The sequence below is a fragment of the Barbus barbus genome (assembly GCF_936440315.1).
Source record: "Barbus barbus genome assembly, chromosome: 32".
Lineage (NCBI taxonomy): Eukaryota > Metazoa > Chordata > Actinopteri > Cypriniformes > Cyprinidae > Barbus > Barbus barbus.
Genome location: NC_136760.1, coordinates 27,543,449 through 27,556,960, shown reverse-complemented (window position 1 = coordinate 27,556,960; position 13,512 = coordinate 27,543,449). Strand labels below are relative to the sequence as shown.

General features: G+C 34.0%; 1 protein-coding gene across 1 annotated transcript; it reads right to left on the bottom strand.

Moving 5' to 3' along the window:
- Positions 1-4,020: 4,020 nt before the first annotated feature.
- LOC306852314 (uncharacterized protein) lies at positions 4,021-13,288 on the bottom strand. The gene is made up of 6 exons (XM_079389032.1): positions 13,150-13,288; positions 9,893-10,273; positions 9,461-9,748; positions 9,188-9,314; positions 9,037-9,073; positions 4,021-5,128 (listed from the first exon to the last, which is right to left on the bottom strand). The coding sequence occupies exons 2-6, from the start codon at positions 10,233-10,235 to the stop codon at positions 4,859-4,861; spliced, it is 1,065 nt and encodes a 354-aa protein (XP_079245158.1). The 5' UTR covers positions 10,236-10,273; positions 13,150-13,288; the 3' UTR covers positions 4,021-4,858.
- Positions 13,289-13,512: the final 224 nt, after the last annotated feature.

The window sequence follows — 13,512 nt, the reverse complement described above, 5'->3', positions numbered from 1 at the left end:
ACCGTACAAGATCATTTTAGCTTATTCAGGAAAAGCAACGTGGAACTAACAGGCATATATATCCAGAACAGAGAGTGTGGGAACACAACAGACTTTCAGTATGCAAAATATTGGGAAGAGATGCTTGATCCTGATTTGTGCTTGATGAACTTGAAATATTTTTGTTTTTCAGTCATGCTAATTAATCATTTCCAACCTTTGATTTGGGAGACATTTTAAATATTTAGTTATAAATATATAATATTAGAAACACACTTTAATACATAAATATACATTTAAGTGAATAAAAAAAAAATGTGTAAAGTTTTTTTTTTTATATTTAGCATTTGAAGTTAATTAGAATTTTATTTATTGCAATTTCTGACATGCGATACTATCATATCACTGAATCAGACAAAACAAATGTTTTAAAAGACACACAAACCAACTAACATAACACAAAACATTACACACACACACACACACACACACACACACACACAAACATAAAACAGAATTTATCAAATCCATAGATTTCCCTCCAAAATGATGTCATTAAGGCAACTTGCTTTTGTTAGTTAAAAGGATTTTAATAAAATTTGTAAAAGTAAAACCTATTTCCAAGAAAACATATTTTGTTTGAAACAATTTGATTAATGAAATAATGACGAAATACCTGGCATATTTCTAAATAAATGGCTGTTTAAAAATTCATGCCAAAAATAAAAATGTAATTTCCAACATGCATTTTTCACAACAGTTTTTTAACTGCATGTGTGTTTGACATGGTTTTCAACAGCTAGTTTTGTTTACATCTAAGTTTCTCTCTCACAAGTTCACTGCTCTCTAACTCAGCATCCTGTTATCCACAGAGACAGGGTTTGCTGCGTTCAGTTTAATTACGGTTGGCCCTCGTTAGACTAATTGAGTTGCCGTTCTCTTAAGGGTAATAGCAGTCTCTCGGGTGCTGCATTGCATCTTCAGACAGCAAAAACACTTATTTAGACAGTCAGCAGAAATGTGCCGTGCAGTATTGGCTCATTGTTTATTAGCACTGGCCAAATGAACCACTGGAGTATAACTGCATAGACTGTCAAAAACACTTTCATATGCTTTATTGGATTTTAAAGCATTTATAAATAGCATGCATAATAGAGAGAACAGGCGCTAAAGGATGTTTTTTATCTCGCAATTGTGCCTTTTTTTTTTAGAATTGAAAGTTTATATCTTGCAATTCTTATTTTTTTGTACAATTGCAAGTTTATCTCGCAATTCTTAATTTTTGAATAAAACTTTAATAAATTTGCTTAAAGTTCTTAGTTTATATATCGCAATTCTTAATTTTTTTTACAAAAATAGATTTTTGTAAACTTGCAATTCTTAGTGTATCTCGCAATTCTGACTGTTTTAAATTGTGAGTTTATATTTTGCAATTCTTAGTTTATATCTTGCAATTCTGACTTTTTTTGTTTAAGTTTAAATTCTTAATTTTGTTTTGTAGAATTGCGAGTTTATATATTGCAATCATGAGTGTATATCTCACAATACATATGAAATATGTCTTGCACATTTATTTAGAATTGCAAGTTTATATCTCGCAATTCTTGATTTTTTTTGTAGAAAACTAAATTGAGTTTATTTCTCACAATTTTATCAGAACTGCAAAAAAAACAGAATTTTGAGACGAGTAACAATTATATATATTTGTATGTCTGCTTTATAAAATATATTGTTATGCATGTTTTATGTAATATATTTTTTTCCATGTTGGAATCAAGCTTCCGTTACCTAATTTAGTTACCTAATGTTAAGAAATGGAAACTTATAAAGTTTTATAAAGACAGACAGACGTTTGTGCCTCAATCTCCACTGTCGCCTGCCAGTAGGAGTCACTGGAAACACATCTACTACATGTTGACTATGATACAGCTGAGAATGGCTAACTTCTATTGATTATAATAAATACACACAACAGTTGCAATATGTAAAGTGCCTCTGCTCAAACTTTGCTCATCTATGACCAGAACTCAACTAGCAGCAAAATGAAAAGTATCTTGGTTTCACTTAAAATCACTTAAAGACCACAGAAACAAAAGGAAGGTAAAAGCACGAGGAATCTGCATCATCTAATGGATAATTTAGGCACTAATAGTTTAACAGGCTTTATCAGGACCTGTTCACTCTGGAAGTGCATCATCTCTCTCGGGCCTCATTATTCGTCAGGAACACAATCTTTGATCTCTCACTCACAAACACCGATCCTCTCACGGCCTTCCACTTTCTCTAAGATAATTAGCACTAATTAAAAGGTTTCCAGCGTGACCGTGTGTGTTTCTTTCTCCTGAATGATCCTGCAGGTGATTTACTAGCACAACTTTTGTTCCTTCTGAGATCTTTTATTAACATTTATGCACTGCTTTGTTCATTTATGTAAAATTTATGCAAATAATGTTAAACAAAAGCTGGATGTTGAGTCATGTTAATAAACCATCTTGGCCAAGGGACTCCAAACAAAACATTTGAATAGCTCTAAATATACTTGTCAGGAAGCATAAATCCAACGCTTTAATGTTATTTTGATAATATGCAATACATGTCCATGTTTAGAGTCTCAAAGACCCCAGGTGCATGCATGCTGTGACAACAGCAACCAATAAAACAAAGCATGCATATTAAAAAATCACTTCATAAGGTTAATCAGACAAACTCCCAACATGTTTCATGCTTGAACAGACACACAAATTAAATCGATTCGAGGGTTGATTTCATTGTCCTCCTCTCTCAATGTGAGAAATACATGATGTTTGCATTAAAAATGACTGTTGTCTGAAAACGTTTTCTTGAAGAGCAACAGTGTTTGTTTTTATGAGCCTTGTGCGTTTATGAGTATAATGGAGATTGGGGCTAGTTGTCACAAAGGGAAGTTACAGCGATACATCTGGTTACTATATGAGACTTATGTTGTAGATCTGGTTATCCTGTTTCAAACGTTTAAAGGGGTCATATGATGCGATTAAGTTCTCCTTTCTCTTTGGAGTGTTACAAGCTGATTGTTCATAGATAAGATCCCTGAAGTTGCAAAGATTAGTGTCTCAAAGCCAAAGAGATATTCTTTATCAAAGTTAAGATTCGTCCACACCCCCCTAATATGGCTCGTTCAAACACACCCCCACACGTCTACGTCACGATGTGGAAATATTTGCGTAATGCAGCCCAAATGATTGCAAAGAAAGAAGGTATGGTTTCAGTAACTGCAGTAGTGTTGATGCAGCCATGTCAGAAAGACACTGTTTCTGTGTGAAAGCAAAAACACTTTAATCATTAAGATTACTTACAACAGAACAGCAACACATTTTATGGACGACCGTTTCGTGAACCTAGGAGAGAAGGTAATTCTGACTTTACTATGACAATCTGGTGCTTCTGAACCAGTGACTGTAAGTATGTTTTGTTATTAGTTTAAGTATTTGCTATTGACTATTCAAATGCAGAGTTTTATGTGTGTGTGTGAGAGAGAGAGACAGGTGGAGTCAGCTTCCTTAATCGCGGCTTGTGTCCAAATACATACGAGCTTCATCACCGTGTCTGTCACGCGACTCTGTTCCACTTATGGGCTTGAACTGATGGTAAAACTAATGACATTATTAATTGTCTTTACATTTATTTTGAAAGATGAAGCTCGCCATTATAAAAAGGGGCGTTACATTACATACACGAGTACTTGCGGTGTTCGGCCAATCACAATGCACTGTGCCAGTTGGCCAATCAGAGCAGGCTGCGCTTGTCGGAAGGAGGGACTTTGTAGAAAACGACGCAGAGGCGGGGCATAGAGGACCTATAATAATGTACAGTATTTGAAAAATAATGTATTTTTTGAATATTAAAGCATATCAACATAGTTACACCAAATACACAAAATAATGATCTTTAAAAAAGCATCATATGACCCCTTTAATTTAGATGGAGATACTTACATAGGGTTTGTTGATAAACCAGTAAAAGCAATTGAATTAAATCACAAGCAAATATAATAAAACAAGAACAGATGCAAATTGAAGTTTATTTTGTCAATAAAATATGCAAGAAATGTCTGAATTTATGTGAAAAAAGTATTTTTAAGATCTGTTGGAAAACAGGACTGTGTTACAACTGATATTCAAAGACATATGACAGAGGGTGGGTCTTATTCACTGATAATGAATTATTCATGTGGGTTATTCCTATTTATTCATGTGGGAAAACTTCCCACCTAATTCACAATTTGCTCTTATCCTCGTTATAATGATAATGTAATTGTAGTATTCTGTGTAGCAGAGTATGTGATGTTTTTATGTGTGGTTTCAGGTATTCCTGCATTTTTTCATAAATTTAGAATTAATTTTAGTATGAAAGTTGATTTGTTCGTGCAGATTCAATGCACAAATCTATGCATATGGACAGTTTAGGCCCTGATATGTTTCAAGAGAAAAACAAAAACAAACTGGTGTGATGTCATTTTCCAATAAAATCAGGCCAAAAAAAAAAAATTGTTTGGATTTAGTTTCGGGATTCCAAACAGTTTGGCAGAGTGAACTTTCTGGAAAAGTTTGCTCTGACTAGTAAACACTGAATGACCATTGGGCCGTGGTGATTATGTAATAGGCGTGTGTGGCTCAGAGGCTCCGCCTTATTTGAGGTGGAAATCTCCTCCGGTTCATTTCTTCTGTCCAGTCCATCAAGTTCAGACACGTGTAAACCTTGAACACATTGGAGAGCTGCTTTATGGTAGAAACTGAAGTTATAAATAATTAAAAGTCTTTAAGCGAAGAACGAAAAATAACTTTGCCATGAGTAATTAGTGAATGAGACCAAGTGCCTCTCTCTTCTTGATCTTGCAAATTTATTCTGCAAACATGCCATTTTTTTGTGCAAGTGGATCTCCCTCATCACCTGCAGACAGTGGTGTCTCTGGATTTTCCGGATCCTCCGTACAGTATTCAGCAGTCTGGGCTGTGAGAGGACAGTCCTCCTCGCTCAAAACGGTGGTCGGTAGAAATAGTTTTTCGGTAGAAACTGCTAAAACACTCTTGAGGGATCGTTGTGAACCCTCCAATAGCTCTGGGCCCCCGGTACTCAATGCCACTTTTCCCCTCACTAGCGACGCCTCAACCTGCAAATTATGCACATTCATTTATGGTTACACAAAATTATTTAACAAAATCATTTATGTCAATACAATCTACTGACGCCACAATAGATTTATGAAAGTATACAATATGCTATCTTATTTTGAGCATTGCTTAATTTTGATTTAAATTATGCATAATAGAATAATACGTAGTCGTATTCTGCTAATATTATTACTGATTATATCTGGAAACGTCCATGTGCATCCTGGTCCCCAATCTTCTTCAACTAACATACCCACATTGGATTTTGAATTGAAATTTGACCAATTTTGTTCTCGTAAGAATCTTGTTTTTTTTGCATAAACACAAGGAGCCTTATGCCAAAATTAGACCAACTCAAATTATGCGTAGAAAGCGCAAAACCCGATGTAGTAGTTATTACAGAAACATGGTTAAAGAAGAGCATTGATGATTCAATTTGAACTTTTGATTTTAAATATAAAAATTGCTAATAGCTCAATAACAGTTGCAGGTTGTTATTGTCCCCTATCAGCTCCTTCCTCTGTTTTAATAAATCTGGGATCAATTCTTAGTTCTTATACTAACTCAGAATTTGTATTATTGCGTGATTTAAACTGGAATATGCTGAATCCTCCTGATCATGTTTTGCTCCAATTTGATTCTCTTAAATCTCACACATCTTATTAATAAACCTACTAGGTATGATAATAAATGTTTAGATAATGCTAGTCTCTTAGATGTAATTTTAACTAATACTCCAGATCGATACCAGTCTGATGTCTTTTGTAATGATATCAGTGACCACTGTTTTATAGCATGCATCCAGAAAAAGTGTACGCCTAATCAATCTAGTGTAGTTTGCTTGAAACGTTCTTTTAAACATTTTACTGAGCAAGCCTTCTTACATGATCTAGCTGCTGCGAATTTACATAAAGTTAATTGAATTCCAACTGTTAAAGAGGCATGATCCTATTTTTCTCAATCTCTAAGTATTATTATTAATAAACATGCTCCTTTAAAAAATGTTTGACATAAAAATCGTTCTAGCCCATGGATAAACCGGAATCTAGTTACTTTACTACATAAAAAAATATATATTTTGGCGTAAAGCACAGTATGTCAAATCTGAGACCGATTGGATTGAAATAGGTGTACTCAAGCTATTAGAAAAGCGAAATCTGAGTTCTATAAAAAGCAATTTTCAAATTGTTCCACAAATTCAAGAACTTATTGGAGTATGGTAAAAGAACTAGAAAATAAACATCTGTTACCACAAGGACCTGTTTCACTTAAGAATGAAGATATTGTCATTACAGATAAAGCAAAAATAGCAGATCTTTTAAATAAATATTTTATTACAGCAAGTAATTTATTTGAAAATTATGTTCCTAGACAGTATATCATTAAAATGAGACATATAAGAAACATTCAATCTATTTTACCTTTTAGTTTTTCTTTACAATTAGTTAACAAATCACAGGTATGGCAACCGATCCTTTCTTTTTCAAAGTAGGTGCATCAATTATATCTGAACCCTTAACATATATTTTTAATCTATCTATAACTACAGCTGAAATACCTAAAATTTGGAAAGTAGCCATTGTATCTCCTGTCTATAAGAGTGGTGATAAAATGGATCCAAATTCATATAGTCCAATTTCAGTTTTGCCCTGTGTTGCAAAGGTGATGGAAAAATGAATCAATAAGCAATTGATAGGGTTCTTTAATACAAATAACATCTTATCTAAAGTTCAATCTGGTTTTCGTTCTTCATTTAGTTGTACTACAGCAGTTGTAAAAGTTATGAATTATATCTATAATGCATTAGAAACACATCTTTGTGCAGCTATTTTTATTGACCTTCCTAAAGCTTTCGATACAGTTGATCATTCTATTTTGCTATCCAGATTACGTAGTATTGGTGTGTCTAATTCAACTCTATCTTGGTGTTCTAACTATTTATTTAATAGATCCCAATATGTAAAGATTGACCAACAATTATCCGTACCATTAACTATTAATAAAGGGGTCCCTCAGGGCTCTGTGTTAGCATCAACCCTGTTTTCAATCTACATTAATAATATTTCTCAGGTTATCTGTAGTCAGAAAACCTATATGCGGATGATACTATTGTTTATGTTGTGGGATCATCATATGATGAACGTTTAAAACAAGCACAGGATAGTTTTAATAAAATTCAAGAGGCTTTTAATGACTTTAATGATCTAGTTTTAAATAGCACAAAAACAAAAGTAATGTGGTTTGGGATAAAATAACAAAATAATAAATACATTATAACTTAGGATGGGGCAATAATTGAGGTAGTATCTTCATATAAATATCTCGGAATCTGGCTTGATAGTTCCTTGACATTTACTACCCATATAACTAATCTCCAGAAGAAAGTTAAATCTAGACTTAGTTTTTTGTTTCGAGATAGATCTGTGTATACCACGTCAGCCAAGAAACATCTTGTTGAAACTACTATTTTGCCCTTGTTCGATTATGGTGATGTGATATATAGAAATGCACGTAAAGGCGTTCTGGAGAAATTAGATGTGTTGTATCATGCAGCAATTAGATTGATTACTAATGCACCTTACAGAATGCATCATTGTGAATTATACTCCCTTTTGAATTGGACATCATTACATATAAGACGGGAAACTCACTGGTATATTTTTATTTACAAAGTCTTGCTGGGTTTATTACCTGAATATCTTCAAAAGTTGTTGAAACCTCATCCTAATTCATATACAACTAGATCATCGAATTATATTTCCTTGGCTATTCCTAGAAAGAAAAATACTTATGTGCTGCCCCAAATGATTGGAATATGCTACAAAAGTTAGCGACAAATATTCCAGTATGTGCATTAAAAAAATTATTAGTGAGTGCTTTGACCTCAACCTGTAAATGTTTTAACTGAGATTTGAAACTTTTTTTTTTTTTTTTGTGAATTATGTATTGTGATATATGTTTGTATGTCTCAGGAGATATTAATTCTCCTGCCAGGCTGTTATTGTAAATAAGAACTTGTTCTTAATTAACTTGCCTGGTTAAATAAAGGTTAAATAAAATGAAATGAAGATAATAAAAAAGATACAAACTTTGTTGAACCTTGTTCTGTTCATTATGATTAGAGTGACTTAATCCATATTGAAAAGATTCATAATCGTAACCTTTAATGGAATATTTCAAGATTAAACTGAGAGCCAGGGGTCAGTCAATAAAATATGAATTTAATTAATGAATTAATAAAAAATTCATAAAGTATGAATATTTATTATTGAATCTGAGTGTGTTTTCCAGTGTTTAATAATGTAATATTAGAGATAAATAATAAACGCAGTGGGATTTTGGCTCACCGAGTTGCATGGTAAAAAAATAAAAATTAAAAACATATCAAACAAATACGGCAACAGTTAGCTAAAGGTCTTCAAGCAGAATTGGGACTTTTATTTTGACTCTCTGCTCATGTTTCAAGTTAATGCTGCTTTATGTGCTACCAGAATTGAGTTTGCACAATGAACTGATTTCAACTGAATAATAAATAATGTTTATTATTGTCTTTTTAGTGCTGCTTTACAGCAGAATTGAATATTGTTTGCATCATTGAATCACTATTTTCTTATCTGTCACTGTAAAGCTGCTTTGAAACGATCTGTATTATATAAAGCGCTATAGAAATAAGGTGAAGTGACTTGACATGAGTTTCTTAGTCAGAAATTGGACCAGAACAGCCTCTCAAGTCATATTTACAACTGGGAAACTCATTTTGACGGCCGAGTTTCTGTGTTGGACATGCCATAAACTGTAAATATGGTGGAGGAGATAACTATTGTTAACACAACTCTTATTGCAAGTGTTGAAATACTTTCATTTGTATTGTCAACTTAATGAAAAGAAGTGAACATGTCATACATACCCTCTGTTCAGATCCTTGCACATCACCAGGGGTCCGTCTAAAATCAATAATGACAATGTGAGGAACTAAAATGCTCAATAATGAGAAATGCAAAGATTTCAGATGATGAATAAGTATTAGCTTGAACAAACACGCACACACACACACACACCTGTGTCGACGCTTGTATATGATGACACCAGCAAGTATGCAAGCAAGGACACACAAAAGTGAGGGCACTATGTAAAGCCAATCAGGCTTAAGTGGAATGGGCACCTCTGTTTCTTCATGGCCAGGGGCTAAAAGGATTAGTCATTATTATTAATGCAAAACTAAAAGTATCATAAATGATAAAAATAAATAAATATAACCGCTACAACAACACCAAAATAAATATAACACCTACATCAACAGCAAGCATTTCGTAACTGCACAGAAAACTTACATTGTGCATTTTTGCTCTTCATAGCTGTAACTGTTATGCCGCCATAATATGTTACAGTACACTCAATAGTCAGGTTTTCTGCATTTGTGACAGATGTGCGTGTCAGACTGAATTTCCACAGGCCGTCTTCAATATGCTCATTGTCTGTTTCATCAGATCCTTCAATATTGCTGAGAGTGATGTTCGGTTTGCTGTATGGACACGTGTGTAAAGTCGAACACACTACTGTGACGGCGTCCCCCGTCTGAACACCTCCATAGATCTTGATGCTGGGCTGCAGTGGACTTGCTAAAACAGACAGATATATCACAGTTAAAGCCCGTTCACATTAAGAAGGACAACTGTAAAGATAACTGTATATTAGCATCCACACCAATGCACGATAACATTCTGTTTATTATATTACATCTGAACAAAAGAATATTTACATACCGTCAACAAGAATTGTGGAGGTGACATCATAAAACTTGTAGGTGCGCCAGCTAATGTTTTCAGGGTCAATCCATGCGTATAATGACTCTCCATGATGGACCTGATCCAGATTTTTGATCAGCAGACTGCAATCCCAACTTGAGTTTCCAAATAAATCAGTTTTTCCTTTGAACTTCTCATTGACATATTTTGGATGCAATGGATCGTAAACTAAAGGATAGCCCCAAGAATCCCACTGATACCACACAACTCTACGTGGGTTTTTGGGTGGGTTTGAGCTGTAGTAGTAAGCACATGGTATAACCAAGCAGGAACCTTTGAGGCCGTGAATGCCTTTTGGCATTCTCACTTCCCATGCCAGAGCATCAAACAGCAGCACACCTGTGGGACAATATTTGAGAACATAATCGGCTCTGTGTTTTTTTTATTTATTATCACTTGCTACACTAATCATAATTTGCATGAATTCCAGTAGACCTTTCAACTTTTTCAGCTCTCTGTAACTATTATAAACATTTATTGCAAAGATACAGGCTACTGTATTGTATAATAAATTGTTGATTAGGGTCTTTGAATATAAACAGATAAATAGTATGAGAACAGTTTACTGTAGTAGGTTAATTTGTCCTGAAAAAAAGATACGACTTGAATGTTATGTTTTTAGCAATTAAGTTAAATCTAAACGTGAATTAAGGTTAAGGAGTGTCGCTAAGCAGTGAAATCCACACAAATAGCCTAGTTTATGATGACACTGCATTTTGGAAATATTAACTATTGTATTACTATGTAAACATATTGGGCCTCGTTCATGAAACGGGAGCAGAACGGATTTGTGTAAATCGTTCGTAAAGCCGTTCTGACGTAAACTTTCGAATTCATGAAAATGTTCATATATTCAAAATGTTAGTTGGTACGAAAGAAATGTACACCTAACCCTTTTTTTTTTCTAGCTGAGAGTTGCTATGCTGTTTAGTTTTGGGTAAAGGCAGCGCTTGTCACTGCCACTTTTTACCCAGCCGTCCAATCAATGGAGGAGGGGCGGGACAAATACTACACCGACCAATCATTCTACATGTACAACAACTGAACAACAATAGAGAAGTTAATATTGCTGGGTTACTGGCTGCATTTGTATATTCAGTGATATTCTTCAAAATGAGATATTACTGCCATGGATATTCCACATCACGGCAACCAAAGCTTCTCAGCTGGTAAAACGCTGCTGGCCGTTTTAAGAAGAGCGCCTGAAATTTTTCAGCTGGCTAAAAACTCTTTGGTGGACACACGTTATTGAATATTTATTGTTAGGCATATGGCCTATTAGTCTTTTTTGCATTTATGCAATTTACTGGAGCCAAGCCTGAGAAAGACCAGAATATTCCACTGCGTTCCTGGTAATTCATAGGTGGAGATTATGCTAATTGTGAATGAGCGTGCACCAGCGCCCTGTTTACAAATGATTGGAATTCATTGACATACACGTTTAACTATCAAATTGGATGTTTACTAAGCGTTTGTAAATCCGGAGGAGAGTTTTTAGGAAGGTAATTACTCAGAATTGACTCCTATATTTACGAATGTTTCATGAATGAGGCCCATTGTGTCTCAAAAAAACATAAAAACAGACACTGTACCTTGGAAAAGTAAATGCAGTAACAGCGGTCCTTTCATGTTACTCTAAGTCAATACAAACACAAACATCAAAATTATTGAATTTCCAGTGTTCTCTTCAACATTGCTTGTGATTTTCCCTACTTTACCAAGTTTTCAGTCATTTTTTTTACTTTTATTTTATTCATTTTTTGAGCCTGACCACCAGAAGCAACACAAATACATTAAGTTTAAAATGTCTTCAGGGTTTTTCCAATGCACAGTAACATACATTTTTCATTCTTACCTTCTCAATGCAGACCTTTGCGCAAACAAGAACGGAGTAAAACGACGTGGCAAAAAGGAAAATAGGCTATTATATTTTGTTCTTTTATGTGTCACACCATAGGACATTACATCACACTAAAGGACAGAAATAGTAGTTATTAAATTATTTCTATTTAATTTTGAATGTGTCAAAGGAGAAAGTTTAATTTTGATATAAACAATATCAACATGTTTTTTTTAACAAAACTAAATAATTTATCAACAAAATTCAGTTTCTTTCAATCAGTATGGTACAGAAACTCTTCTAATCTTCTAAATTAATATAATTATTGCATATAAGAGCACTGAAAATTATCAAAAAATAATAAAAAGGAGTTAAATAAATCTTATTTAATTATTTAAAATGCTTGTGTCACAGTACAGGCGTCACACCAGAGGACATTTTCTGTCACACCATTGGACGTTTCAGCCTTTTTCTGTCAATTAATGACCTTGCTATTCCTACCTAACCTGTCATTAGCACTTTGCAAGACACATCTGCATCATTTTCCATGATTATGTAGTTTCACATACATTTTTTAATAATAAAAAGTTAAATATTTGAACAATTCTGAGACAAAAACTGGCCATGTGCTCATGTCATGGGCTTCACAGCGGGCTTCAGTAACACGGCCATGAATGGGGTCCTTCAACTAATTACATTTTTTTCTGGAATAGCCGATTTAAAATCAGCATATGGTGTCACACCAGAGGACATGGTTTTCAGAGACAGTTCATATACTTTCAGAAATATATAGATGAAAAAAATGATTGGCATTTACTAAAATAGACACTTGTACAATTATGCTGGGTGTATTTATTAACATTAAGCTTTTCTTTTTAATTTATAAAAGTTGTAATTTACTGAACCTGGCTTGGGACAGTCACACCATAGGACAAGTATGACATTTGGCTCAAAAATGAATAAAATCGAATAACACTGCAGCTTTTTTAACAACAGTTCCATGTAGGGCGAAATGTTTAACGATTTGCAGCATTTTAAATAATGACAATATTAATTATATTCATTTTTATCCTGTGGGACAGTGAAAATGACATCAACAACCCATATATATATAATTTTTTTTTTTTTTCAGCCTCAGAGCAAGAAAGTAGTCTTATTGTTTATGCATATCCAGATTACGCAACACCAAAGTGATCAATTCTTAGCTGACGCATATCTACGTTACATAGGCCTAGACTTTTCAGAGGCACATGACGTCAGACCGAAGGCGTTCGTGATGTTGCGCAACGGTATACATGAGAACAAAGAGGTCTTAAGAGTGTTTTTCACACATTCACAGCACTAGCTTGTTTCTCAGTTACCTCTCAAAACGTACCTTTTTATTTCAGCTGATGGTAGGTAAATATCCTCTTTATCTTCAGTGTTGTTAAATATCCCTATATTGTTTTACTGACTGAGAAAGTAAGTGATTCAGTGAAAAAGCAGTTCGAACAAATCTAACTGAATCGCGAATCAATTCAGGCTGCAGACTTCGCACACCCATCTGGCTGATTCACTAAAAAGAACCGATTCAAAAGAGTCACTAATTCACAAGTGATTCAGAATGGGTCTGTTTTGGGATCCTCATCACGTTTTACATTTAAAAACATAGTAGCCTGATATTTTTCACAATCATTGTTTCAAAACATAAGATTATTATGAAATGTACTCCAAACACTTGGTTTAATCCCTAAAATAC

Excerpts from the sequence above, each read along its gene's own strand:
- LOC306852314 (XM_079389032.1), bottom strand. The coding sequence starts at position 10,235 with ATGCCAAAAGGCATTCACGGCCTCAAAGGTTCCTGCTTGGTTATACCA. Across the intron at positions 9,749-9,892 it reads CTCCACAATTCTTGTTGACG|CAAGTCCACTGCAGCCCAGC; the intron begins GTATGTAAATAT and ends TGTCTGTTTTAG. Across the intron at positions 5,129-9,036 it reads TGCAAGGATCTGAACAGAGG|GTTGAGGCGTCGCTAGTGAG; the intron begins GTATGTATGACA and ends CATAATTTGCAG.